Source organism: Orbicella franksi, chromosome 9 (genome assembly GCF_964199315.1).
Source record: "Orbicella franksi chromosome 9, jaOrbFran1.1, whole genome shotgun sequence".
Classification (NCBI taxonomy): domain Eukaryota; kingdom Metazoa; phylum Cnidaria; class Anthozoa; order Scleractinia; family Merulinidae; genus Orbicella; species Orbicella franksi.
The window spans coordinates 15,182,112-15,209,393 of NC_138153.1; the positions used below are offsets into that span (position 1 = coordinate 15,182,112).

Below are 27,282 nucleotides of genomic sequence, written 5' to 3' on the forward strand. Positions count from 1 at the left end.
GATTTTGTTTTATTATGCTCACAATGTTGTATTTTTTTGCTCGGTAAGAGAAAGATAATTTGAAGCACTTGATTGCTAGTTGGGTGGGTGTCGTGCTCAACCAACCTCGTTCCCAGGCTCCTCTCCCCACTCTTCCATCCTCCTTCAAGAAAAACGAAAGCACCCTGGGACCTGGCTGAAGTCACATATATAGCGCTCGCGGGTGGTTCTGGGTAACAACAAAAAATGGCTGACCGAAGGAATTTTGTAGGTGCGAGATTACGGGTTACAACAAGCGAAGGGGAATACGAGGGAACGGTCCACAGCATAGATGCAGAAAAGAGAAAGCTTACGTTAACTAAAGGTGAGAATTCGTGACATTTTCTAACGCAACGATACTACAGTAACACGAGCTTCCAGAAGGTAAACGAAATGTACCATCAATGATGACACACATGGTGATTTTGTAAACAATCGCCCGGTGGTTTTTGTTGGCCAGCTTTGTATCAGTTAGGTGATCTGTCTTCTGTATTAGGTTATTGAGTCTTTGAAATTCTAGACATGACGCTAGTTTGTGTACGTCTTGGGAGAACTAAGAATGTTAACCTTTAAGTCTTTCAATTTGAACTTCGAACTTCGACGGAAGCACGTCATGCGAAACAATAGGAGATTACAAAGTGACATCTGTTCTGTTGTTAGCTATCTGCGTTGATTTTTTAACCGCTTACGGTACAATGAAGACCATACTTTATAGAAATAAACCGGCTATAAATGATTATAATTTAACTCTAAATTTTGTAAGCTTCCTTCCAACTGACAACCTGATGAAGAACAGCAAAACTATTTGAAACGTCGCCTTTAAAAGACATTTTTTTTTGGCCTCAAAAAAAGTCACGTTGAGATGCAAAAGTTTTAATGTTATTGATTTATATAGTCATAAGAATCTTCTGTGGCCTTGTTATTCATTGTACTCTTTGTTTTGTGCCTTAGTGATCTCTTGCAGTACTGGTAGAAAGCTTCATGGTTTTCATCACTTTTTTGGTCATGAGCTGAATACCTGTAAGTGTTTAGAGAATAATAAAGTAGGTTCCTTTCCTGTTTACCAGTACCTTGGCAGGGCTGTTATTGAGTCTGGAGTCACCTGTTGCCTTGGTCTTCACACAAACTTGTTGCCTTGTGGTTGTGTTTTATCAACAGCAGGCAAGTTCACCTGTAACATCAAGGTCTCATCTAGGATACTCACCCGCAATTGTTGTTACAAGTTTCATCCTGTAATGACTGCCCTGCCTTGGGAAGAGGAGGGAAGGTGCTCCCAGAAAAATGGGATGGTTATGTGACATGAGCTTTTTGAAACCTTTAGACTATTTCACACCAAAATTTGTGATTTTCCCTACCCCATTTTAGACCTAAGCTAAAATTCAAAACCTTATCTCAGATCTGAAAGACTAGGAGACTTGCGCATTACTAGAGTATGTGATAAGCCATTGTGGCACATAGACAGCAGGGTAAACATAATTTGCCATGGGATCTAAGTTGTCTCTAAGTTGTAGCTTTGTCTAAAAATATAGTTACTCAACTGAAGACCAGAATGCATAAATTTTCCCCTATTTCAGACCAAAATGACTCAAACACCATACCCTTAGGTACTGCACATACAATTATGACCTTTCAGGGCTGTCATTAAGGGTCGAAATGGTAACACCTGTTATGGCCAAGTACACTTGATTTTCCCTTGATGCTACAAGTGAAATTGTCTGTTGTTGATAGAATTCACCCATAAAGTAACAAGTTTGCTACGAGTGTGGAGAACAAGGCTACTGGTGGTGACTCAAAACTTGATGAGAGCCCCACCTCTAGAGGCACTCCCCCCTCCCCCAAGGGACTAGTCCGCAAGTCAGTGCATGCCAGCTATAACATTACTCTCTTTCATTGTCAAGCAAAGTAACATGTTTATTACCAAACCACTTGTACAGTACTACAGATCCTAAATCTAGAAGTACCCAGTTAGTCCATGGAACCTCTCGATGATCCAGCCATCAAAATCAGGTTGTTATAAATTACAGAAAATGTAAGGCTGAACTTATGGTTGGGCCCAAATATAACTTTGGGAATGGAGCAACTTAAAGAAATCTCATCAATACAGAATTGTCAAATGTGTTTATTTAAACGATGTAAATGCTCTGTTATACAACACGCGTTAAGTGAATACACTGAATATGTGCAACTACCTACTGTAATGATGTATGGTAGAATAGTTTACATTCTTACTGGCTCTATCACGGTGTCACATGTTTTATTCTATAACATTCTTGTTATTTCATAGTGGAATTACTGGAAGAGGCCAATAACAATATTTCACAAGATGAACAGACAGAGTAAGTCCATGTGTCTACTCGTTTAATGGTCAGTTTTGAGACCTAATAAAAAAAAAATTAATTAAGCAAAGATGACTGCATGTAAATCTTTAGATTCAATTATATATATAATACAGTGGAACCCTGTCTTACAGTCACCTCATTAATACAGTCTCCTCGTTATTACACTCACCTTTTTTTGTCCTGACTAAATGCCCATGGTTACATTTTCTTATAAGAAACCCTGTTAATGTGGCCACCCCATTAATACGACCTATGGCCACATTCTGAAATCCCAACCTGTATAATCCTTTACAATATTATTTTACCCCTTTTATATGGCCATTCAAACCAGTTATGTTCATCTTTCCATTGTTAATATTGTATAGTACATGTACTGATTGAAATTTCAATTTTTTAAAATTATATCTACATTCCGTTGCTTAGAAGTGCAATTGTGATACATCTGCTCAGACTTCACTCAATTTACACCAGTCATGAAATTTGGTCCTAACCCCTTAATATGGCCACCTCTTTATACACTCAGACAAATTTTCATGGCCCGTTGGTGAGCGTATTAATGGGGTTCTACTGTTTATGACTTCCATGTTTCAACTCAGAAACTTTAGAAGTGTCACAAGTTCTCCATGGTGCATTATTCAAATGTTGTAAGTTTGGGAAACCAAAATTAATGGTGATGAGTGACAATATTGACAAAATTCAGGTGAAATTATTTCTAACTTCACAAGTATACCATTTGATTACCTTTTAATATCACACACCTGTAGGTGTGATATTAAAAGGTAAGCAGGGGTGTGGGAGCAGGGGTGGCGCAGTGGTGAGAGTGCTCGCCTCCCACCAATGTGACCGGGGTTCAAATCCTGGACCCAGTGTCATAAGTGGGTTGAGTTTGTTGTTGGTTCTCATCCTTGCTCTGAGGGTTTTTCTCCGGGTTCTCCGGTTTTCCTCCCTCCAAAAAAATAAACATTTCTAAATTCCAATTTGATCGGGAATTTGAGGGCCACGGGTTTGTCAGTCGTAAGACTGTTATGTGCTACCCTCATTAAACAAAGTTAATTTGTTTGTTTGTATTTGTTGTTTAGGTGACAAATTATGCTCACAATATATTGTAGGGTTCTGACTTGTTTACTGTATCGAGAAATTTCTTGCCAAACGTTACTATGGCAATTTTGTAATTTCACATGTAAAATATAAACTAGCACTGAAATTTCCTGACAAAATTAAGGAGTAATTTGTCTCCTGTGATATTAGAAGATTAACACCAAGCTTATTTTGGTATCTTGCAGGTAATACAAACATGTGTCAAACATTCCTCTTAATTCACATTTTACTTGTTTTTAATTATAGAAACAAAAATATTAATCATGATACTAGAGAAGATGAAAGAATACACAAGGAAAGTCCTGACACTTCACAGCCTAATCACTCAGTGCCAAGGTCATCCAAACCAGATACAGGATATGGAGGAAGAGGGATAGCCAAGGCATTTAAAGATGCTGGAATAGGGATAAATTCAAAGTTGGGTGTCAAGAAGACAGCTGTTTCCAGTGGATCTCTTTCAAGAGATGTGAGTGACGATGGTGACAGTCTGCTGAAGAGGCAACCTATCATAGCAGAGAAATGTATGCAACTTTTTTCATTTTTCATTTCCTTACCTACTGGTGTTACATCTGTATGTCTGTTTTTCAAAAATTTGTTTTTAGGTGGAGTCTGTGCTGGAGATTTTTAAAAAGTGAACTCATTTCTTTCGACATTTTGTACATAACATGTAAGGTCTGACTTACTATAACTGAATGTAGCCCACCAGGCTAGCATTGAATTGTGCTTATTGCTACCCACCTGGAAGTGTGCCAATCTTTTAGTTTGGTATGGCCAGGTGCTGGGAGGTTTTACAAGAAGAAAGTGTCCTGCTCAAGAACACAACACAGTCCATAGACAGAAATGCCAACCTGTGTTCAAAGCCCAGGCTGTTTGATCCAGAATCAGACACACATTCATGTCCCTCCCTTTTGTTTACAAATAACAAAACCTAACATTATTGTGCTTTTTCTTTTCCTAGATCTTTCTGATGTGCATTCAGATGATGATGAAAAGGAAAATATTAGTCCAGATGATCTACCTGCCATTGTACCCATCGATACTTTTGGAGAGTCATTTGAGGAAGCAGTAAGTATATATCATACAGTCAAACCTCCTACAAGTGACCACCCAAAATGTCAAGCCTGGGTGGTCGCTTACGGGAGTTGGTCGCTTATGAGAGCTGAGACCATATTGGGTCAAAATTTTGCCTTGTTGGCATATGGTAACTGCAAAGACTTACCCCGTGTTTTAAGTCTTTTATTCATGTGAAAAGTCAATTTTGAGAAAAAATCCGGTACTTCCCATTGAGAAAATTTTGTCTCTTGTTCTACCTGGAAATGGAGGTTCTTGAACCCGTATAATTATTTAATATCATTTTACTTTGTTTTTATTTTGGGTATGTTGCACATACAGTGTATTGTTATTGATGACACACAGGCCAGGGGATAAAGAAGAGCTCATTACAATTATAGTCAATGGCCCTATACTTTATTTTGCAAAAACTAGGCCTTTTTCTGTTACTTAGTTTTAATAGCACTTCCCTTGTCATGTGTTGGGCAATTCTTGTCAATGAATGTCACTTGATGTTTTGTTAAAATAATGTGTATAGTTTGTTAACGGCAAGTGTTTTTACCCAACATACATACAATATTATTATCAGTAATTGCTGACATTGCAACATTGATAATACAGATTAAGCAATTACAACGGCGCCACCAGGGATGACACGTAGTAAAAAATAGATTTTTTATTCCTTCGCATTTCTTAACTATTTGAATGTGCTCAGTATGCCAATGGATCTCTTGCTCAAACTAAATAATTATGTTATGTCAGTGTTACAGTGTTACAGTGTTACATTGTAAATTCCAAAAAGAAATTTGAAAAATTTGCTGTTGTGGCTACATTCCAGAATACACAGAACTTGGTTATTTCACAGTTGTTGTTTTGCAGGGGGCTGCTACAAAATGTACAAAGATTTAAAATGCATGTGCATAGCCATTGTTCTGCTCATTAAACCTTTTGTTTGGTGATGTGTCTGTTGCCATTGTGGTTTGCTTAAGCTCCCTATTGACTCCTTCCCTCTTAACAGGTGAAATTCATCAGCAGACAGAGAGTTATAGGCGTTTGCTGTGAGGGTGTTAACCTTGGTAGACTTGGGAAGCTTTGTTGGCTAGTGGTAAGTACTATAGTAATCCTTCTGTTCTTATTGATCATGGTTTGCTTGTATTTTATTTGGTGCACTGCACATGACGGCCTATAATCATGAGTGAAAGTAGCTGATGGCTCACAGGATAACATATGGGTTATTGACCAAGTGTCAAGATGGCTGGGTATTGGCCAAGTTCTTTTTTTGTGTGTTTATGGGCTGAGATGGAATTGAGGTCCATGACCAAATGTTCAAGTTTGATCAATAGAGGCTTTATTATATGGAAAAACCAAACACTATCTTTTTTTGGGACACAGTGGGTAGTGCTAACCCAGCAAGATAGCTCCATTTTTCCTGCTCGGGTAGCCAACCACAGAGCAGGATTCGGTTCATGTTGCTCGCACATGCAGCTAGCCATATATTAATAGACTGTAAGACCTTCTAAAGGTAATGGAATATCAATTACATTTTGCTAACAACTGATCTGTCTATAGATTTTTTCGATAAAATAGTTCTTTTTCTGTCCAAGTTTAATCCATACTCTATAATCAGTGTTTTTTAGGACCTACCAAGTTTCTTGGGTATTATCTACCCCAACAGGCATACCATCTGGTACCCTTCTTCCATGGATAGACCATACCAAAAGCTGAACACAAACATGATCTCACCTGAGCGCTTGAGCAGAAAAAGTCCTGTGTCTCACAATTTTGATCTTGGCAATATATATATTTTTTCCATTTATTCCAATTTCTCTTTTCAGATTGGTTGTAGTAAGGTTATTTACTTGTTCGATGTTCTCACTCTTGGAGCTCCTTGTTTTGATGAAGGATTACAAGACATTCTTGAGAGTGGTGATATATTGAAGGTACTTGTAAATTAAACCAGTAGGCTTAGCTTAGCTGGCAAACACAGCTGCACTTCTGCCTCATGAAAAAAGTGGCAGGATTCTGTCTGCAACTACAGATCAGGTTAAACTTGAATTTAACTCAATTCAGATGAATGGTGATTCCAAACAGTGCTTCAAAAGTCAAAACCCAGCCTGCTGAATCTTTTCATGTTACATTTTATCTTTTTGACAGATATTCCATGACTGCAGACAAGCCAGCGATGCCTTGTATCATCAGTATCACATCCGACTTATGAACGTGTTTGATACTCAGGTGTGTGTGTTGCTTTTGTTGTTGTTCATATATTTATTGTATGCTTAAAATGAAAATAAACAAAACAAGGGTACCATAAAACTCCTTTCAACTTTCACAATTTTTTTTTTCAACTTTTCCTGATCAACATAAGGCAACCACACCTCCTAATGTAAAATAATATCTGAAATGTTTCTTTTTCCTTATCGTCCTGTCCCTTGGCAGTGCAGCAATAATAGATATTTATGGTAAAGAGAGTTGAGAGGTTGATGCCCTTGGCAATTACATGTTTGATTGAATTTCACAGGTAGCAGATGTTATTATTTACAAGAATGAAACTGGAGGAGAGTTGCCCAGGTTTGTGTAAGCTTTAATTACTTCTTTGTTGAAGAAAGTGAGTGAGTCTTTTCTTGTGGTAGCGATTGTTTGTTTCTGCAATATTCAGGTTTCTTGCTTTGCACTCAGTCAGAAAACACAAGGTCTATGAGCCCATCAAAAGATCACTTTGCTTCAATGGCATGAATTATATGACGTGATTGGATCAGATGCTAGTCTATAGGGGTTGTGTGTACTAAAGGCATCCGCAGTTGAATGTTGATAGATTTTCTCAATCGATGCCCTAGATCAACTCTCAATCAATATCCGATCGACACTCTATCGACACCTTGTTTGACACTTGATCAACACGCGATTGACATCTCGGTCAACAGTCGGTTGAGAGTCGACTAGTTTTTTATTGATGCATGTGTTGATCATATATCAATCGAGATGCCGAATAAGTGTCCATGGGTGTCAACCAAGTATCGATTGGGATGTCAATTGAGATGACGATCCTGGGTTAAATGAGGGGTAGCAATCAGCACTCAACCACGGATACATACATACATATACTTTATTTAACCTTGAATTTACAGAGTACCTTGTCAGCTAATATCTTCGAGAGAAATAAATATTAGAAAGAAAAAGTAAATAGATAAAATAAAATAAAATGAAATACAATTACAATTCTATATCATTTATACACTATATATATTTACACTGTGGAAAGGCCTCATATGTAAGGATCTTTTGCTTGAATTGAAGAAAATCAGATGTCCTGTAAGTGTCCGGGAGAGAGTTCCATATTTTACTAGCTAAGTATGAAAAAGAGTGCAGACCATAAGAAAAACAGATGTCCTGTAAGTGTCCGGGAGAGAGTTCCATATTTTACTAGCTAATACTACAAATGATTGATCTACCGCAGGGCGCCTGCCAACATTTGCTAGGTTTCACAACACAAAGACCCCCTTCCTCTTAATCTGTGTTCAGTGCACATTGATCATTTCATTAGGCCACCTCTCAAACATCAATCATTGAGCATGCATGTAAAATGGAAATTACAATGTTTTTTTTAGATCGTTTTTAACAGTTCTTTTTATACTTTCTCTAGATATGTCAATGGTTTAGTAGCTTGCTTGTATGAATACCTGAATTTGTCACCAGAGAATGTTAATTTCCAGAAAGTGCGTCAGAAATATATGCAGGTATTTTGGGCTTTGTTTAATATTAGAAGCTGAAGTAAACTGATGAAAAATTATATTATCATTGGGGAAGGGGATGAGAGATTTAGCACATGAAAGACCATTGCAGTTGATTCACACTATGTTATGTTTTACATGATGTTAGAAAGGTATGATTGTGACCAGGCAGTAAAGGGGGGCGGGGGGGGGGGGGTACTATATACAGCCCCAAAGGGTATGGTTATTTAGCCAGTTATGGTTATTTAGTCAGAAATAGGGCACTGATTTTGGCCATTTTGGTCTTTTGGTCTTTTACACTCTAGTCTTGAAGTAGGTAACTATGTTTTCTAGAAGAAGCTATCGTACCTAATAAATACATCTAGAAAACAGCCCTAAGAAAAACACCCTACCCAGTTATTCTGAGAATACCTCTCCCCTCCCCCCCCCCTGGGGGGAATTGTGATCTTCTCACTTGAGCTTAAAAAAGTCATGAACTATGCACTGTTTTGAGGTCTAAGGGTTCAGCAATGTCCTAAATAAGACAAACTATAAGTGTTTTAACAACTAATTGTTCATATTTTTAGAGAGGTGCATCTATCTGGGCTGAAAGACCTACACCAGCTGCTCTTGTTGACGCTGCAGCTAAGGTAAGTTATGTTAGTTTTACAATGCGATTGTTAAGATTTCCTAAAGAAACTTACAGTTATTTTGTGTTGGCAGGCAAGTCAAATGCTTAGCTTGAAGTCATTAATAATAAACTATCCAGCACTGGAGAGCTGATGCTTGGGGCTTAGTTAGCCCTTTCCTTTGGCAAAACGTCAGTTTCTTAACTGCCGCCTGGTTAGCTCAGTTGGTAGAGCACCAGACTGCTGTGTGGGAGGTTGAGGGTTCAAGCTCTAGACCAGACCAACACTTAAAATTTTAAAAAATAACTGAGGAGAATGTGCTACCTTTGTAATTACATCTGCAAATGATTAGACGTTCGTCTTCTTGGATAAGTACTGTAAACCATAGGCCCCGTCTCCTGCATCTTCAGTCTTACATGGTTAGGAGGGGACGTTAGAGAACCCACACACTTATCGAAAAGAGTAGGGCACGGAGTTCCCGGTGTTGTGGTGTGGCCTTGTCTCAGGGGTTGATGCTTCACATAGGGTTAACTTCATTGCACCTTTCCCCTTTGGACAGAATTGTCCAAGAAAAATTGCTATATTGTCAATGCCTGTGTCTATGTCCTCTTTATTCACTTTGTGGTATTTTAGCTTATTTCTTTTTTACTCGATAATACCCAGGAGAGGAATGAAAGGGAGGGAGAAACAAGAAAGCTGATCCTAACCATCAGCCCAGGCCAAGCTATTGCCTCTCCTTTCACTGTCCATACTAGTTATTTAATGCTTTCGAGTGGTATACCGTGGAATATCCCACGAGTCACCACGCAAGCTATTAGGCGAGTGTGAATACCGAGAAAGTGCAAGTTGCAAGCGGGATATTCCTTGGTGAAACAAGAGAGAGCGTTGGATAACCATTTTATACCTTGCCATAGAAAAAACAGTGGCCAGGACAATCATTGCGACATGCGCGCGGCGCATGATGGGAAGGTTGGATGTACCGGTAATACCGTCGAAAATACAACGGCTTTCCTGTATTCTGATTGGCTGTGTTTTCTATGAATAGAGGGGGTAAGTTTCTAAAGAAACTGTGGTGCTGCGTCGGTGGGGAGTATAACAAGATAATTTTGGTTTTTTATCAACTGGGTTGATAACGTGAATTGGCCACCGTGAAGAGATTCGAGAGCTTTCGGATCTCTTTACGGTGGACAATTCACATTATCAACCCATTTGATAAAACCAAATTATCTTATTAAAGCCAAAGTCGATAAAACCAAGTTGATAAAACCAACCAAAGTTGTTAAAACCGAGTTGATAAAACCAAATTATCTTGAGCTTTCCAATCTCTTTACGGTGGCCAATTCACATTATCAACCCAGTTGATAAAACCAAATTATCTTGTATTTTCTATGGCATGGTATAAAGACTAATATTTGTTCGCTTATCAGTAATAGTTGCCCTATTCGCACTAAGAATATCTTCTAAATGCATGGTTTTTTGTAGAATCGCAAAAAAAAAATCGATTTTTTTTAGCATCAATGATATCTTTGCAGCATGTGATGTACCTTCGTGAACTACGTCTTGCTCAGATGGAGCGTCTTATGGTTGAATTTCTCCATGGAGTTGATATTTACTTGAGTCTCAACAGAGATTCCAACGAAACGAATCCCAAGGTAAGAGAACTCTGTCGTTTCACCCCATACTGGATTTTTGATTACTGTCATGAAAGGGGCTTGGTCACAGTATTTTGAGTTATTTTGGCCTCATACAAAAGAAAAATGACAAAAAAAGAGATGATAATAAACGATAAAGGAAAAAGGATGGTTGAGGATGGAGAAGATTAACACGTATTACAAACGACGAACTTGAAAAATTTTTAACCCCCAGTAAATTAGGGTCCTTTAGATCCGAGTGCGAGTGCAAAATGTGACCACAAGTTTTTAGTGCAGAATTGCTAACTAAAGAAACTTCGTTGTACTCTTTTTCGAGCCACGTAACGTTATGGTAAAAGTAATAACTTGTCTTTGTTTCGAGAACTTGTTTTCGCAACTTCAACATCTTTGAAAACGCGTAGTTATAATGGCAGTGGTTACCATGTTTTCGCCAGCAAAATAACACTTGTTCGTGTGCGCGCGCTCTTTCTTTGTTGGCGCGAAATTTCCTAGTCGAACAGGTACCCTGTACCCTGACGCAAGGGACTCTTGAAGTTGTTGGGTAAAGTTGTAACTACTCTGTCTTTTCCTCCTCAGGTGAAAGGCCAGCTGCTTCCTGCTAAGTTCCGAGAGTTAAACCGGTTTAATTACCGGCAGCGCTCCAGGAGGTACGACGGAGACTTTCACGAAGATGCAAGGGAAGTTGTACCAGAGGACGTGCTTGCCAGTCGGAAGGCCTGGCACGAGGGAGATCGATTCGCCCAAGAGTATGAGAATAAAAAAGGGCGTGTGAAAGAAAGACAGTTTGAGCCTCCTGATCCAGTCCCCGCGCCACTGAACCCAGGCTTCACTCTGCCGAACCCAGTCCCCACCCCGGTGGACAGGCTACGGGAATCAGTGCGCGAGAGCATGAGTGATTCAGAAGCAAGCACTGCAAGTATGGAAGGCCTTAGATTCAATAAGAAACCAATAGCAAAAGGAAAAGCGACTGCAGTTCCCACTGTCAAGTCAACTCCTGGTTCAATTCCATCTCACGAGCAGCCTGTCTTCACAGAGAAGGACTTCCCGCCCTTGAGTAGTTCCGAGTCGGAGGGGCCGGGGACGCCTCCACGACAAACATCAATGAAAAACGCAAGGAAACAACATTCTGCGAATTTACAAGCCGAGGGAGAACTGGAGAGAAACGGAATTCACTTAGATCGCGGTATGGAGCCTGGGCTCCGGTCTAACTCGCCTGAGGCGCAACTCCTCTCACTACAACGCGCCAATGCGCTTTTGAGAGAATCCGCTTCTCTGCCTGGCCGTGGGCGCGCCGGTGCTCTGTTACGTCACGCAGCTCTCCCGGCGCTTCGGATGCCAGCTGAGGATAACACGCCGGGCTATCATCGTTATGAGCCAAGCGGTGCCCAGCGTTCTGACAGTAGACGCGATGAATTCCATTTCCCAGCCGATGAAGATCTCTTAGCTGCCCCGGAGATTATTCCAGTTCCTAACCATAACATTGTTGGAGGAACCCAAGTAAGGATCAGGCAGGCGTGACGCAAGGGATGGAAGTTTCGCGAGAGCCCTTTCGTTGTAGCCTTGGCAGGTTCCTAGGAGGTTAAAGTCGTCTGTCGTATTAAATTTGTTGTGTTACTTTTGATTTCAAATTGTGGATGATATTATCGTGTCTTTGTCCATGCCATCATTGTTAGACATCAATTGAGGATAATACTACTCTAACTCTTCTTCGCTCATGTGTACTTCGCTTGACATGAGCTTATTGACATGAACATATTGCTTTTGCAAGGCCCATGTGATTAGTATCTGTTGATTTTGCTTCAAATGGGAACCTTTTATGCGAGGCAACCTCGCGTGCGTAGAATTTAGTGTCGAAGGATTGCGCATTCACTGAGCGCTTTGTGCGAAAGAAAACGACGTTTGGAAATTCAGGAATGTGTAAAAACAGGCGTGCCACACCGTTTCAGATTTTCCTGTTCCACTTAATTTCTTAAGGGGACAAAGACTTATCGACAAGCCACGCCCCTAAGATTACAACAGAAGGACCTGAACAATGACTCTTTCGCATGGTAGAGTCATGGTGTGTTTTGATTATGTTTCCTCAAAAATTCACTCAACCCAGCTTTCAAAGCATACACTGGAGACAAAGAGAAGGAAGTCGTTTAGGTTGATCTGTGGCGAGATCTAAGAAGACCGAAACATGGCGAAGATAGTGACGATTTACATGAACCTCTGTTTAATAAGAAACCGCCAAAAAGCGATGAAAAATAAGAGAGAGTTACTGCGTTTGGGAGACGCGTGTTCGCATGTGGCATGGCGGCTAGTTTCTAGTTGCACCACAGGTGACCCAGTCTCGCTCTGTATTCAGAAAGAGTCCAGTGGTCAACCGTTCCGAGCGAGGCTTGATCATAAGCTGATTTGTGGAAAATCTCAGTCTTATTTTTCAGCCCTTCTTGGTGGTTAGACAGTGGTCGTGTGACGTTTATGTTATTCTGTAAATAAATTATCGGTGTGTTAAATGATAGTTACAAGCCTGGTGGAGGCGATGGATCAACCAACCTCGTTTCCAGGGTCTCTCTCTCCTCGCGCCTCTATGGGCGCAAAGAGAGACCTTGGGAACGAGTTTTGAATCAAGCTCCATTTACGGCAGTTCTCCGCATAAGCGCTCGTATTGCTTGCGATTCTGACTGACCAATCGGGAAATAGCTCGGGTGCTTCCGACTACTCCCCAAGTGTCCACGTCAGCACGGTCCCACGAGGATACGTCTTGGTGGTGTTCCACATCGCGGGCGCAGTCCATTCTTGGAGGTGCCAACTTTGCTCCAGGTCGCCAGACAGGCTTAGTTAAGTCAAAGGGTGTAGAGGAAATAGAAGCTAAAATAAATTAGATAATTAAATGCTAACCAGATAACTAATCAATGCATGTCTATAGAGCGGTTTTCAATTGAGTTTCGAAAGTAATCAGGCAATTACTTTGGTTTTGGTTTTGGTTTTACTACAGTTCAAGATTGGCCGAGTGGTCTAGTTTATAGGCAATTGGTTTGGTTTTGGTTTTACGACACTCAATTGAAAACCGCTCTAAACATGGATGAGTGTTATAACTCAAATGGTAGAATCGGTGGAAAAACGTTACTGGTTTTTTTTTTTTGAGTGGTTTAGTATTAACGGTGTTTATGAAAGTGACACAAACTAACACATTTGCTTGGGCATAACAGCAGTAGAGAGGTAGGCAAGATATGACAAATCCCACTGTTTTAAACGGAGTATTGCGCATGAGATTATTAATTTTTCTTGAATAAAAATGTTTTTCACTGCTTATGTTTTGTGTAGTTTGAGATTATTCAAACTCAAAACTGAAGGACCAAAACTGTAGACAGAAATACCTCGCCGAAAGTCACAAAACTCAAATCAAAATTTTCGCTCATCCTGGGTTAGATACAACCTGACCTTGGGTAAAAGTCATCTGTGATTACTCATGGTTTCATTGGCTGATGAGTTCCCTGAAAAGCGCGGATAAAAATATCGTTGTTTGTCGTTTGTAATAAGAGGTTTTTCAAAAAACGGTTGATAAAGAAATAAAAAGATGATGAACATCTGCGATTAGTAATTTTAAAAGATCTAAAAAGAATTTCTTCACTTGGTGTGGTCCCCCATGTCCTTTTCAGGGATAGCGCGAGGAGGAGAATTACTAGCCATAGACTACTCTCCAGCACTTTTAATTACCTCAGAGTTGATTCTCCACTAGTAATCTCGCAAGAGATGTTTGTTTTCTCAGAGGGAGGCGGGCTACCAAAAAAATTTAAGATAAATTTTCTTTTTCAATACGGTGTGTGAAAATTTTTACGGATACCATATGCTATTTATCAACTCGAGGAGCCTCCCATCGCACACCCCTATTCCCGGCCCGAGTTCTGTATTCCGTTGGTGCAGGTCTGAAAACTTCCATTCGCGAGGAAGCCTGGGGTTGAAGCAGAAATTCTCTTTGGTGATAACTTGGCAGGGAGTACCTTGGAAATGGGGCCCATAATGGGGATCACCTCCTTGTTAAAAGTTACAAGGTTCAGAAAGAGCAAAAAGAGCAGTACTCGGAGTCCCTTCGATAAACTAACTTCCACTAAGGTGCACATTGTGTGTATGTTTGTGTGTGTATTCTTGCGAGAAAAGGAAGATTTGAAGGTGCGCGCAGCTCTCGCAAGGTCTCACATGAGTGGCTCGATATCATTTGATAGAACAATAGAACAAACAACAGAAAAAATTCCACTAGCCCCAAAACAAACCAACTGTTACACCATGCGACAAAAAAAAGTTACAAGTTTACAAGAGCTGTTACACTAACCCCGGTTTTGAAAATCTTAGGAGGGTTTAAAAATAGCTAATCTTGTGACGGGAATTTTTGTCACGTGGACAGGTTAAAGCTGCTTCATGCGCATTTTCGCCCTTCATCCGCGCGAGGAGTGGGTACCAACTGTATGAAAATAACTTGAGGGTAAGGCTTTCATCCTCTCCCGCTTTTCATCAATGTCACTTTACATTTCAAATGATGTTTCTTGACCCCTCAGAGGCCATGGAAGAAGTGCGCAGATGGTTTTCATGTTGTGTTTCCATTGATAGTTCGCTAATCATGGCTTAAAACTCGCATTTGTTTTCGTTTTTGCTTCAGTTTTCTTTTTTTTCGGGGGAGTGGAGGGGGAAGAAATAAACATCTAAAGCTGTTAATGGGAATTCCTGCGTTGTCTGTCCACCAGGCAGATCATTTACCATGTCATTTATGTGGACAACGAGCTTATGGGAAACAATCGATAACATTTGGAAAATTTCAAGATCGTGTTAATGTTGGTATAAAATTTCCATTATATGACTCTAGAATTGACGAATTTTATTTGTTCCTTTAAATTGTCTTGCCTACTGAGATAAGAAAATGGTTCTTAAGATAACAATCTTAATTATCGTTTGACAGTATCATAGCATTGTTTTCCATCGCGCTATTGGGCTATTGTTCTCGTTTTGTTCGTTTCTATAGAATCAGTTATGGTCTTGAGAAAGCACGTCAGTGAGTCGGCAACTAGAATATTCAATGCCCAGAGGGTTCGGCAAAGGTCAGGTCTTGTTACAGAGATAACGGTTTTGAAAGGAGGATTAGTTAATCGGACCTTTCAACGAAAGCCATCTTGGTGACAGAATTGAAAGAAACCATACCAGCCGGCTGCAAAGTTACCCTTCTAAAAATGTGATGTGCTCAAATAGGCCCTTTGCAGCTGGGGTCACGTGACCAAATTTTTCCTAAAAAAATTTTGTATTATGGGCTATAACTAAAAGAATGCCAGAAATGGAAAGAGCGCATCGAAAATACCAAAATGGCCAAGTTTGGGGCCCCAGGAAAAAACGAGTAAGTTTATACCATAGTTTGAATTTTCGGAAAATTTAGAGGATTCGTATGGAAAATGTTGCTGGAGAGCAAGGTCTTGCTCTCCAGCAACATTTTCCCATACAAATCTTCTTATTCTTTCAAAAATTCAGACCATCATAAAATCTCATTCTCTGATGATGGGGGCCTGAAACTTGGCCATGTTGATACTTTCGACATGCTTTTTCCATTTCTGGCATTCGTTAAGTTATAGCCCATAATTTTATGAAAAGTAGGTCACGTGATGGCTTAGCTGCAAAGGGCCTATTGAAGGCCTTCACCTCCAAAAACGATCAGCCATCATAGAGGGGGGCAGAAATTGAAAGGCAAAGACAACAAAGAGCAGTTTATTACCCTGGATATTTCCTTCACTAGCACTTGGTTAGAACACTCTCTGGGGCAGGCACGAGCAATGCAACTGGGATAATTGGCGGTCATGTGATATTAAAATGAATTTAGATCATGCAAGATAATGATCAGATCCGAAAAAGAGCTACATGAAGGGTGGTGTGTTGCATTGATAAAATCTTTTTTTAACCAGTTTCCTTTCATAGCACAAGCTATTTCCGCCAAAAAAAACATCTGTAGCTCTCCCTTTGCGTGACTCTTGGAAATGATCGTTTTCAAAGCTCACGCGACCGATAATTCCTTGCATGTATTTAGTCATGTTTGATTTCGCTCTTTTTGTATTTTCTTCAGGCTAGATTTACTTATCTTAATTCTTAATCGCTCAAAAACATACAAGAAAAAATACAATTAATGCAGCCAAAGCTTTCATTGCTTTGTCATTGGTTGTAATTGGGGTACGCGATCGCGCGCGAAACGAAGTGAATTGATCTTATTAAAGGCGTGCAGCGAACAAACAACAGGCAAATTAAAAGAAACGATAAACATCCAAACGTATACATGTTTTAAATTATATAAAGCATTATCAAAGCGATCATACAGTGGAGCAGATACATATAGCATATTATTAAAGCGAGAAATTTGCGTGTTGAAAAGGATGTGTTTTGTTGCCATTGTCATATGATACCGCATCAAGCTAACATCCATTAGCTAGCCTCATCGTAAGGCCTTTTATGTTGCTTCAACACTTGCTTCAATGCAAGGCGAGCTAACAATATCGACAGAGGAGCTAAGCGAAATGAAGACTGCAAACGGGTTGCATTTAACAGTGTCGTAGGAAAACTGTTCACTTTGATGTTAGAGACATATTTTGTGGCCAGTTTTCTTTGCTACCCTTGGTCATCCTTCTTTCATCGATCAGTTCTAATTAATGCCTCGTCACAGAATGGAAGATAACCCTGCTAACACTGACTGTGAAACATGTATCTTCTTCTTATATATATTTGCTGGAGAAACGAATGGCTTTTGTCCCACGAACATAGAAGAAGAAGAAGAAAACTATTGTTACACTGTACAATTTAGAATGTAGGTTTTTATTTTTATTATTATTTTTAATTTTTAGAAAACTATTCAAGCATATTTGTCCCTGACTGGTGAGACAGTGCTCACACCTGTGCGTGCATTATTTATTTTTATCGCACTGCTTGTTAAATCTTCCCCAAAGATAAAGGCGTGTTAAATAATGAAAAAGAATTAAATTTTTCTACCGGCTTCTAGATGCAAGAAGAAAAAGAATAAGAAAACGAATGCGTTTAAAAAGTGTTAAACAAGGAGAAGGCCTAGCTGTCCAAAACAGTACGTCAAATCGTTTGTTGTCGGTTGGAAACCCGTTGCTGGGTAAATATTTTGCGTTATTTGCCTCGCAAATTAACTCTTCGAGCTTGATATTTTCTTTAAGGTACACATGTATTCCAGTTGTTATTAACCCTTCTCGCAAGTTTTTGTGTTTCTTTTTTCCGGTTATAATCCCGCAGTCACAGACGTACTCAATATTCGCAGCCTGCAACATTTTTGAGTGACCCTTCCTGTTTATTGCTTGTTGATGTCACAGAAGAAGAAGTTGTCTGTCTTGTAAAGACTCTCGAAAAACAAAATGGGAACCTGCTAAGTGGCGAATTAAAATCCCCGAGAGGAATAAACAAACAAACGCACAAAACAAACAACAAGCCGCTAAAGCTTTCGGCTTAGTAATTACTTTGGAAGAGCTTTTTCAATAAGCGAAAGGATGTCCCAGCAACAATAGAAGAGGTGTAGCAATATTGGCGATTTTCAAGAAACAAAATTTACAGACGCTGTGCCGAGAGCCTGCAAGCGCCTCAGCCAATCACATCGCCGCGCTTCCAATTAACTGCCAATCAACTTAAACAACTGGTTGTCAGTTTCTTCCATACTTGCAGGATCGAGGGATCAACTCGTCGAGTAGTTCGAATGTAGAGTATTACGGGGCTCAAAACATGGCGAATTGCTGCACCAAGAACGAGAAAACGGAGCCTGTAGGGATTAAACTCGAAGGGAACAACATTGAACAAAATATTGAGACATGGCTTGACGAACATCCCGAATTCGTTCACTCGTATTTTTCTCGTAAAGCAAGCAGGACTCTTATTGACTCTTGGCTTCAGTCACGCTCTCTACGAACTCCTACTCCCAGCGGAACACCTCCTCCTTCAGGATCGTCGACTCCGGTTCGGAAAATTTCTGCCTCTGAATTTGAAGGCAGGGGAATTTTAAAACCATTAGTGAATGTTGTCGATGGGCAAGCAACGTTTCTTTCGCCCAGCGAACCCTCCAGGGCGCGCTCGCCACATCGAAATCGCAAATCGCGAGTCGAACTCCAACAACTGGACGAAAAGGAGCTCTTAATGGAACTCGTCAAGGATATCTCAAACGATTTGGATGTGAAAAGTCTTTGTCACAAAATCTTACAAAATGTTAGTATTCTTGTTAATGGAGACCGCTGCTCGCTTTTTCTTCTTCAAGGCCCGAAAGATGGGCCCCGCTATCTCGTTTCGAAAGTGTTCGATGTGAATGCGGAGTCAAAACTTGAAGACATGCAAGGATTGGAAGAAATTCGAATTCCATTTGGCACAGGAATTGTAGGATATACAGCAGAAACAGGAGAAGTGGTGAACATTGCGAATGCCTACGAGGTAAGCGGTAACAAATCTTGGTCATGACGCTCGCGCGCACGCTGTGCTTTTCGTCTACCGGTTGCTTAGATTTCTGTTTTCTTTTTCCTCTGTTGAGATTCCTAGTTGCGTAGCAGTTGTAGTAATTTTGAATTAAGTCTGTTTAGCTCTCGCATTTATCCACTTTTCATTGGTGCACGAAAGGAATAGTACATCTTAAGTCGTGGAACATTTTATAGTTCATAAACTAAAATGTTTGGCGCCTACAGCTTTGGTCTCGAATTCCTGGTAATCGATTATGTGCAGTGCTGGTTTTGAGAGCTTACCCCCTTTGGCGAATTTAACTCGGTAAACGCTGTGCCCGAACTTTGTAGATTCTCCTTAGAACAAGGCGAAATATTCGCTTAATTTCCTAGAGCCGTCAAATTTGCTAGCGACACCCTGGAAACAACCTCGGCCGCGAACACTCTGTCATGTCGAACGACTATTTTTAGTAGTCGTTGGGTTCGATTTCGAAGATTTTCTGTTTTAAGATTGTTTGTAAAAGGAAAGCGGCACCACACTTAAGTCGTCTACTGGGGCTGGATTTGTTAACCTAGTTTTAGTAATCAACTACAAACTAGCGTCGCTTTCACGGGAAATCGGGAGGTTTTCGTCAAAACATCATACTTATAATTGCCGTCCCCTTGTGCGGACATGTTTACTGCTATACTTTGTTTACATACATCGCGATTGGCGCTGAACGGTCGGCGAATTCAACGAGAGCATGTGTCGTTTGAATTATCAATGGTAAAATAAAAGGTTAATCCGTAATTCCTTTTCGGTTAGATGCACATTGCGAAATATCCAGGCTCGCATGTCGGATCATTCGAAAATAATCACAAACGATATGAAATGCTATTGCCTAAAAATTCAATAAAGTACAGTCTGTATTGAATTTCCAGTAGCAGTTTATTTTTATTTTGTCAATGGCAGTCAGTTCAAAAGTTCATTTTCTCGTGTGGTTCGGTTGGTAAAGCTTGAGCGACCCTAAACGTAAACCGGAGTAACTTTTGTAAAGTTAAAAAGTAGCAGGTTTGTTTTTTCAGGGTGTCGTCTCGGTCTGACGGAAATAATTCTTGTTCTGTGTATCGCTCGTGTCATGTTTTTTTGTGGCTGGTAGCAAAACAGTGCGAGGCTTTCTCGCAGAAAGAATGGCTGGTTCTTATTTCGGGCCACATTTACATTGAAAAAGATGCAAGATATTTATGATTATAAAAACAGACTCCATGTGTCACGCGAGGTGATTAAGTGATTTGCTATAATCCTTTCTTGTAGTACCACTTTAGTTTTTTTTTTGCTCGAATGACATATTAATTACTATAGTTAATGTTCTCTAGGCGCTCTGAGGAAATTTTGTTTTTCTTTACTTCGGAATATTAAACCTCGGGAGAAATCGAAGAAAAATAATTTGCTCTAGAGCATGTAATAGCCGTCTTTGTTATAAAAAGGTCGGCCATCAATTTTTCCATTGTATACACGTAATATTATGGCAGGACAAAACAGAGCCACCAAAAAATAAGGATTTATGTAAACAATTCTATCTTGTGGCTGAAAGCTCTCTCCTTAATTAAACTGAAATTTGTCATTGACCGGAGGTGACGGGCGCGATTCGTTATTTGTAATTTCTTTTACAGGAAGGCTGTGAGAAGGTTTTTTGATTGAATTGATTTTGAACCACAAAGCATTATTTTTTTTCCCTTCAAAAGAGTGCAGATGTTAAATGTAAATTAGAAAGTAATATATAAGCTTAAATGAATTGAGAATTTGCCAGTATGAACTGGTATTCATTCCCATTGAGAGATTCCTTTCCGAATAGTGCACGATGACCTGTGTAAATACTTAATAAGTTGAGTTTTTAAAGTGCGAAAAATGTCTAATTGATGCCTTTACTGTCTTCTTCAGCTAGAATATTTTGAGAAAAAAGTCTCCAAAATTTTGCATCAGACTCATAAAATCAGGATGAAATCAAATTTATTGATCAACCCGTCTATATTGCCTGGATCTTGGTGTCAGCTCATGTGTATCACTATTTTGCATATTGTGTTGATGGGGTACTATTAATCTTTTTTTTCATTTTAAAATGACAAAAACATCCTTGTGATAGATAAAATTGTATTTAAATTAAGTTTTCTTGTACTAAGGGATGCCTTTTATGGACTGATTACAGCTGTTTTTTTCATGGTCTTTTAAGATGTTTCTGTAAGCGGCAGCATTATTGTATAAAGCTTTACATGTATCTTTAGAATGAATGACGAAATGTAGACCCCGATGTAGTAGTATAACTAAGTAAAACAGACCCCAACTTGGGCATTGCTCTCTCTGTTTGTCACAATATAAGGAAATAACAGATTTTTCAGTCACTAAAACTCAGGTGGTTATCATTCATTACACTAGTCTGTGGGCCAGCGCATATTTGAGTCACAGGCGTGGGCCAAGTTGAAAAGCAAAGCTACATGTATTTGGCAGGGGTGAGTTTGGTGTTGAGGTGTCAAGATTCTCGTGGCTTTACCATTCATTCATGTGCTCCCCCTAGCCCTGTCTGTTTGCTCGCAGGCTACCATTTCACTGCGTTTGAATTCAACATTGTTGGTTATGGAAGTGTACAGTAAACCAGAGGTTGGGAGGGGAAGTCTTAAATATCGTTCTTTCGGGGAGGAGACAGGTTCATTGCCGAGGATTCAGTCAAAATGGTGGTTTTGTTAATAGTGAATAAACTCAAGAATTTAAAGGTCTGGGTTTCTCAGCCCTTGCCCAGGTTCTTATACTGTCTTTTTTTGGTAACACTGAACTCTCACTGCCTCTCTCTACCTTGGAATATAAACAGATAGCAGTGAACAACTCAGACAGCCTAGAAAATTGTTTGGGTTAGCATAAAAACGCATTTAGGAAGAGGTGCAATCTTGACCTCTTAGTTACATTTTGCTTCAGAATTAAGTGTTAACCAGTGTTCTGATTAGAAGGCTATGGAAAGGACTATTTGTGATTTAATAGAAAGGGAGACTTAGATGTAATAGCAGTTTGTTGCCTCCAATCTGATTGACATTCTGATTTTGGTTCATGCAAGCAGTAACATTAAATTGTGGTGATTTTTTTTCGTGGCAAGTTCGGACTCAATAATAATTATGAAAATCCAGATGATGTAGATTAACTTTTTAATCCAAACTAAACTTACTAGAGATACATGCTCTGCAGAATCATGCATGAATGCAAAGAGTAAGGTCTAAATGTTCAGTGTGGAATCTGTCTGGTTCCAGGCAATATAATTTTCAGACACTACTGTTGTTATTACCGGTATACTGGTAAGGCTAAAAAGCAAAACACAAATAAAGAATACAAGGTGGTTTGAACCCAGGCTATCAGAATGAAAAGCTAGACAAATGTTTGTACCTCTTTGGTGTGCCTGTTCCATTTGATGTCATTCTTTTGTGTGTACATTGTGAGGATTAGATAAAAATATGTGGCTGTAAACTCGTCACAAAACTTGATTCCTCTTCAGTTGTTGGTCCAACAAAATTGTAGTGCTTAATATGCGTTTGTTCGCCAGCTTAGCCTTTTGCTGAAAATATATCAGGGTATCAATTGAATTATATTGGGTTTAAAATTGTTGGCATTTCAAGTCATTGAAATGTAATTTTCTTTTAAAAAAAAGAAGCATCAATGGTACTGAGAACTCCAAGTGACTGAAGGAAGTAAGATTTGGAGATGTGACATCTGACAAGAACATTGCAGTACTAAATGTAGTATACTATTATTATTGCTGATAGTGGTTGAAGTTTAATAAAGGTACCTAAATGACAAGGAATAGGTTGACCATCAAATGAGCACCGAATATGTCTTTGAAAGTAAGAGTATCAATCTTGAAACAAGTTATGTAATCTTCAAATCAAAATCAATTTTTAGCTACTGATTAGGACTTGAACATATTTTTAAACAATTAAAAATACAAAGTAACTCTATAGTAGTTGGCTATTAAAACATTGTAGAACAATTTATAACATTATTACGGTAGTAAAAGCTGGCCTGTAAACAGAGCTCGACGTTGTGACCTGCTGTGGTTGACAATGTCACCAAATTCTTTTTAAATCTTTTTCACTGGCGACTAACTTTCCATGCATTTCACTGATTGAAATACTTTTGCTGGCGACTAAATCTGAAAAATTAGGAGCCAGCTGGCTCCAAGATGTTTTCCTTGAAGTTGAGCCCTGATAAACCCAATAATTATCTTAAGCCCGTGGACTAGTATGTAAGGGAGGATTTTTGGTATTATCTTTCTAAAAAAGTGCAGGACTTTTTTGGTAGGGGCATTCTAGGACTCTTACTGTTAGCAGCATTTTATAAGCAGCATTTTCAAGCATTCCTGTTACGTACAAATTGGTCAAACAACAAACTTTTCTAGACTAACGATTTTTGGTGATAGAAAAAATCAGAAAAGAGATGTCTGAAAATGACAGAGTAGCATAAATATTGAAAGCAAGGCAGCTTTTATTTCAATGAATTTTTGTAGAATGTGGCCACAATTATTCCCAGGAAGTGTGTGTAGGAAGAGTTCTACAATTTCATTTTTAAAATGAAATTTTCAGTTTGGTGCTTATTATTTAAAGTGAAAGATTTCTATCTAAAACTGCATGATACAGCCAACTTCCCTTAGGCTTTAAATAAGATAATTTTTTGCATAGTAATGACACTTGAGTTGATATTTCTGTGTGCCAAGTTCATTCCAATAATTCAGGCAAGAATTTTTTTCTTGTTTGAATTACCTTCAAAAGAGATGAAGAAACCTGTATCACAGTTCTTCTTGTCAAAAAGAGTTGACATGTGAGATTTGAGAATATGGAGGAATGTAAAATTCTTAAGAAATCTTTTAAGATCATTTGATGGTAAAAATTGGAATTTATTCAGTAAGATCCATGGCAAAGTGACAGACTTGTTCCCACAGTTGAAATCTGCAATTTACCTGTAGTTACCTGAACTTTGGCCTGTATAATTTTATACCAACTTTATTTTGTTGAATTAACTTTTCTCTTTAATACTAATAATACAAGAACTATTGTCATGGTTCACCAATTGGATGAATAAAAGAATGTTACCAACTGTAATTTTTTCAGTGATGTGCACCACAGCATGTCCTCACGGCCGTGTTTTATAATTCATGAATTTGCATACATGTAGTACAATGTTTCATAGTCAAATCCATTTATTTTAATGCCCAGTGATGCAACAAACTGAATTTAAGATATTCGTTAGCTGGCCACTGTTTCACACATGACTGATGAGCCTGTGTTTCTGTGTACTAGTTCACAGATTTATTACTAACAAGAAAAACATGAAAAGTGTAACTGAAAGTAAATTTCTTTTTGTTTTCAGCAGGAAGTTTGTTATCTTTGAGAAAAAGAAACTACAGAAAATTGTAAACAGGAAAAACTAAAACACTCCAAACATGGTTTACTAAAAGTGAAATGAAAGGAGCTCTGTCACTTTATTATGAGTTACTGTATTTTTTTGGTGTACAGTATTACCTTTCAATATTACCTTTAAATTGAAGGAAATCTGAAAGTAGTACTTAGTCTGCTAAGATGGAAAAAAAACAATAAAGCGTAAACCATTAAAAAAACAAGAATAGTAAGGATGGAGAAGATTTACACAGATTACAAACGATGAACTTGAAAAATTTAGGCTTAACTTTTCAAGATGCACAGATCGTGATGTAACTCCTTTAAAACAACTGGTCTGCATTCAAAATCAGTCAGGGTATATTTTAAGGACTACATGTAAGGTGATGAGATGTTTTGGTTTTCAGTTTCATCTCTGTTTGAATATCTTGCATAAAACGTGTTCCCTGAAAAATGTCATGTGACTAACAGATAACAAAATAATTAAGTTCTGACGTGTTAAAGGATGTCACTTTGAAGTGTTTGTGCAGTCCAGGAGACAATGTGAAGATAAGTTTTCAAGAAGTGATTAATAATATTGCTTTTACCTAAGAATTCATTCTTATTACCTAACTATACCTGTCTTAGTTGACTATGTTGTGGAGGATTTTCTGAATGACATCACTTTTAATAAGAATTTCTTCAAATTCTGTTTTAATGAAGCAAAGACATAGTTTACTTCCAATTTAATTTCAGAATGAAGCTAAAATTGCCTTTTACGTTTCTCTCGATACCCAATGTTTCTATTAATAAATTCTAATTTTCAATAAGTTTTGTTTTGAATTCTTGTTTTGTTATTTTTCTGGCTAGAGAGTCGACACCAGAGGCAAACCAAGGGGATTTTAAAGCTCAGTAAATAATGGTGAAAAAGTGTTGGTTTAGAATAGAAAGCCCTTTCTTTTATGAGATGCCTGTGTATTGCTGAGAAATTAAGAAATGTATTTTTCCCCTTATACATTAAACTGCTTTACAGATCAATTCATTCATTCTTGTTTGATAGAAATGGATATAAATGCATGTAATTCAAAGGGATATGAATCTCTCTGGATATAAGCTTGCACATAGAGCAAGATGTTTGAAAAGTCAATGAAAAAATTTCAGACAGGAGAATTTGTCTTTACTTTTTTCCTTTAGTTGTTATACGGTCTTATAAATTTTATATTATGTTTTTCTTAGTTGTGAGAAGTGGTGGGCTGGCACGTCAAGGCAATAATAGTTTTCTTTATTCTTGTTTTCTGTTGATCTTCTTGATATCATTCAGGAAGCGAGGGATTAATTTTGCTAATATGAAACAGCTGAAAATGATTTGAAACTGGGCAGCCTGTCTCAGGACAATGGCTGGTGATAATCTATGTTAAGATCTTGGCATTAATATGCTGACATTACTGAACCCATTTGATGTTTCAATCTATTTTTCACATATTAAAAGGAATTTAATGTCTGTAACTTGATAGCTGTCACTGTGTACAAAGTCAAACATGTACAGTCTCCCTGGATACCCAAGGAAACTCTCACTTTTGGATATACCTCACATCTGTGCCTTATATGTAACTAAATACTTCCCTGATTAAGCTCAAGATTAAGAATGAAAAAATCTTCAACTTATTTTCAATTTCAACTCTGAGGAGGTAATAAAAATTTAAGAACAGATGATTTATTTTCATTATTAATAATTAACAGGCTTAGTAATCAACTTTAATTTGTCAAAGGCCGTCTAGTACAAATTCATGCCTTTTTCTGAATACAGGCACCTTTTAAGTTTTAAGTTGAAGGGAACTTTACGAACGGCCGGTGCTTCACAATGCTGAATTTTTCTAGACTTTCATATAATTTTCAAACCAGGTAACCTACTTATGGAAATTTCATCTTACAGGTCTGTCCATTTCAAATGAGCTGCATTACATGTAGTTGTGTCCTTCTGTAGTAAAATAATTGAAATGTTTCTGTTTCTCCCACCCTACCAAAATCCACTTCATTTGACCTCTCTTCTCCACCCATCCCCTTGTCGTAGCCCCATTAAGTTACAGCTGTTAAACTTGTGACATGCCAAGCAGCTCTCACAACACTTACCAGGATTGGCTGAGAAAAAAAAATACACACAACAGAAACAATGAACCTAGCCTTTAATGCAATAGAGGTGTGTGAAATAGCAGGCAAGTGAGTCTATGTCCTCTGAAATGCATCTCTCTACCTCTTTCCAGCCACAGGAAAGTAGCAGTATGTCCCTTATTTTACAATGGAGAAAAACAGTGCTGATTGCACTGTCTAGTGAATTTCTTGATATACGGCTTCATGACTTGATATCATCAATTTTGCAAGTGTATTTCCCTCAACAGGATTCAAGATTTAATCAGGAAATTGACAAAAAGACTGGTTACCACACCAGAAGCATTCTTTGTATGCCCATCCTTGATCACTATCATGGCGAGGTACAGTATGACTCTAACTTGCAAAATTTGGGGCTAGATGAATCCAGGGTTTTAAAGAGTGGATTTTGGGGAGTGGTTGTAGATGACCCTAGGGAATCTGGGGTAATGCTCCTGCAGTGCATTAATTCTTACAAAATTTAGAGCAAGGCAAATCCAAGGTTTTAAAAAGGTGATTAGTGGGAGGGTTTGTGTGCAGGAGAGCCAAATCTGGGATGAGTGGTGGCCTCATGGCTACTGCGCTTGGCTCCGGATTGATTGATCGGGGTTTCAGTCCTGGCCAGGGACGTTGTGTTGTGTTCTTGGGCAAGACACTTTGCTTTCACAGTGCCTCTTTCCACCCAGGTATATAAATGGCTACCAAAAAATTTAATGCTGGGGGTAACCCTGCAATGGACTAGCATCCCATCCAGGGGGGAGTAGAAATACTGCTGGTCACTTTATGCTACAGAGACAGGGATAACCTCCGGC

At 38.8% G+C, this 27,282-nt stretch overlaps 3 protein-coding genes across 5 annotated transcripts in view; all 3 read left to right on the forward strand.

Annotated features, from left to right (window-relative positions):
• The window catches only part of LOC145497043 (transmembrane protein 216-like), a 48,760-nt gene that overhangs the window by 13,727 nt on the left and 7,751 nt on the right, over positions 1 to 27,282 (forward strand). The window lies entirely within an intron of this gene.
• Positions 189 to 13,793, forward strand: LOC145497040 (uncharacterized). Of its 2 annotated transcripts, none has more exons than XM_081476827.1 (13): positions 189 to 343; positions 970 to 1,038; positions 2,303 to 2,354; positions 3,702 to 3,976; positions 4,414 to 4,520; positions 5,524 to 5,610; positions 6,341 to 6,445; positions 6,660 to 6,740; positions 7,027 to 7,082; positions 8,149 to 8,242; positions 8,803 to 8,865; positions 10,377 to 10,496; positions 11,073 to 13,793. In XM_081476827.1, the coding sequence occupies exons 1-13, from the start codon at positions 226 to 228 to the stop codon at positions 12,012 to 12,014; spliced, it is 2,169 nt and encodes a 722-aa protein (XP_081332953.1). In that variant the 5' UTR covers positions 189 to 225; the 3' UTR covers positions 12,015 to 13,793. The 2 variants fall into 2 exon arrangements, with proteins under 2 accessions (XP_081332953.1, XP_081332954.1); XM_081476828.1 differs by having other exon boundaries at positions 7,027 to 7,076.
• The window catches only part of LOC145497038 (dual 3',5'-cyclic-AMP and -GMP phosphodiesterase 11-like), a 31,779-nt gene continuing 22,373 nt past the window's right edge, over positions 17,877 to 27,282 (forward strand). The window contains exons 1-2 of one of the 2 annotated variants that reach the window (XM_081476826.1): positions 17,877 to 18,935; positions 26,722 to 26,814. In XM_081476826.1, coding sequence (XP_081332952.1) covers positions 18,240 to 18,935; positions 26,722 to 26,814 — 789 coding nt within the window. In that variant the 5' untranslated portion in view covers positions 17,877 to 18,239. The remainder of the gene's footprint in view (positions 18,936 to 26,721; positions 26,815 to 27,282) is intronic. The other variant, XM_081476825.1, reaches the window with a different exon arrangement.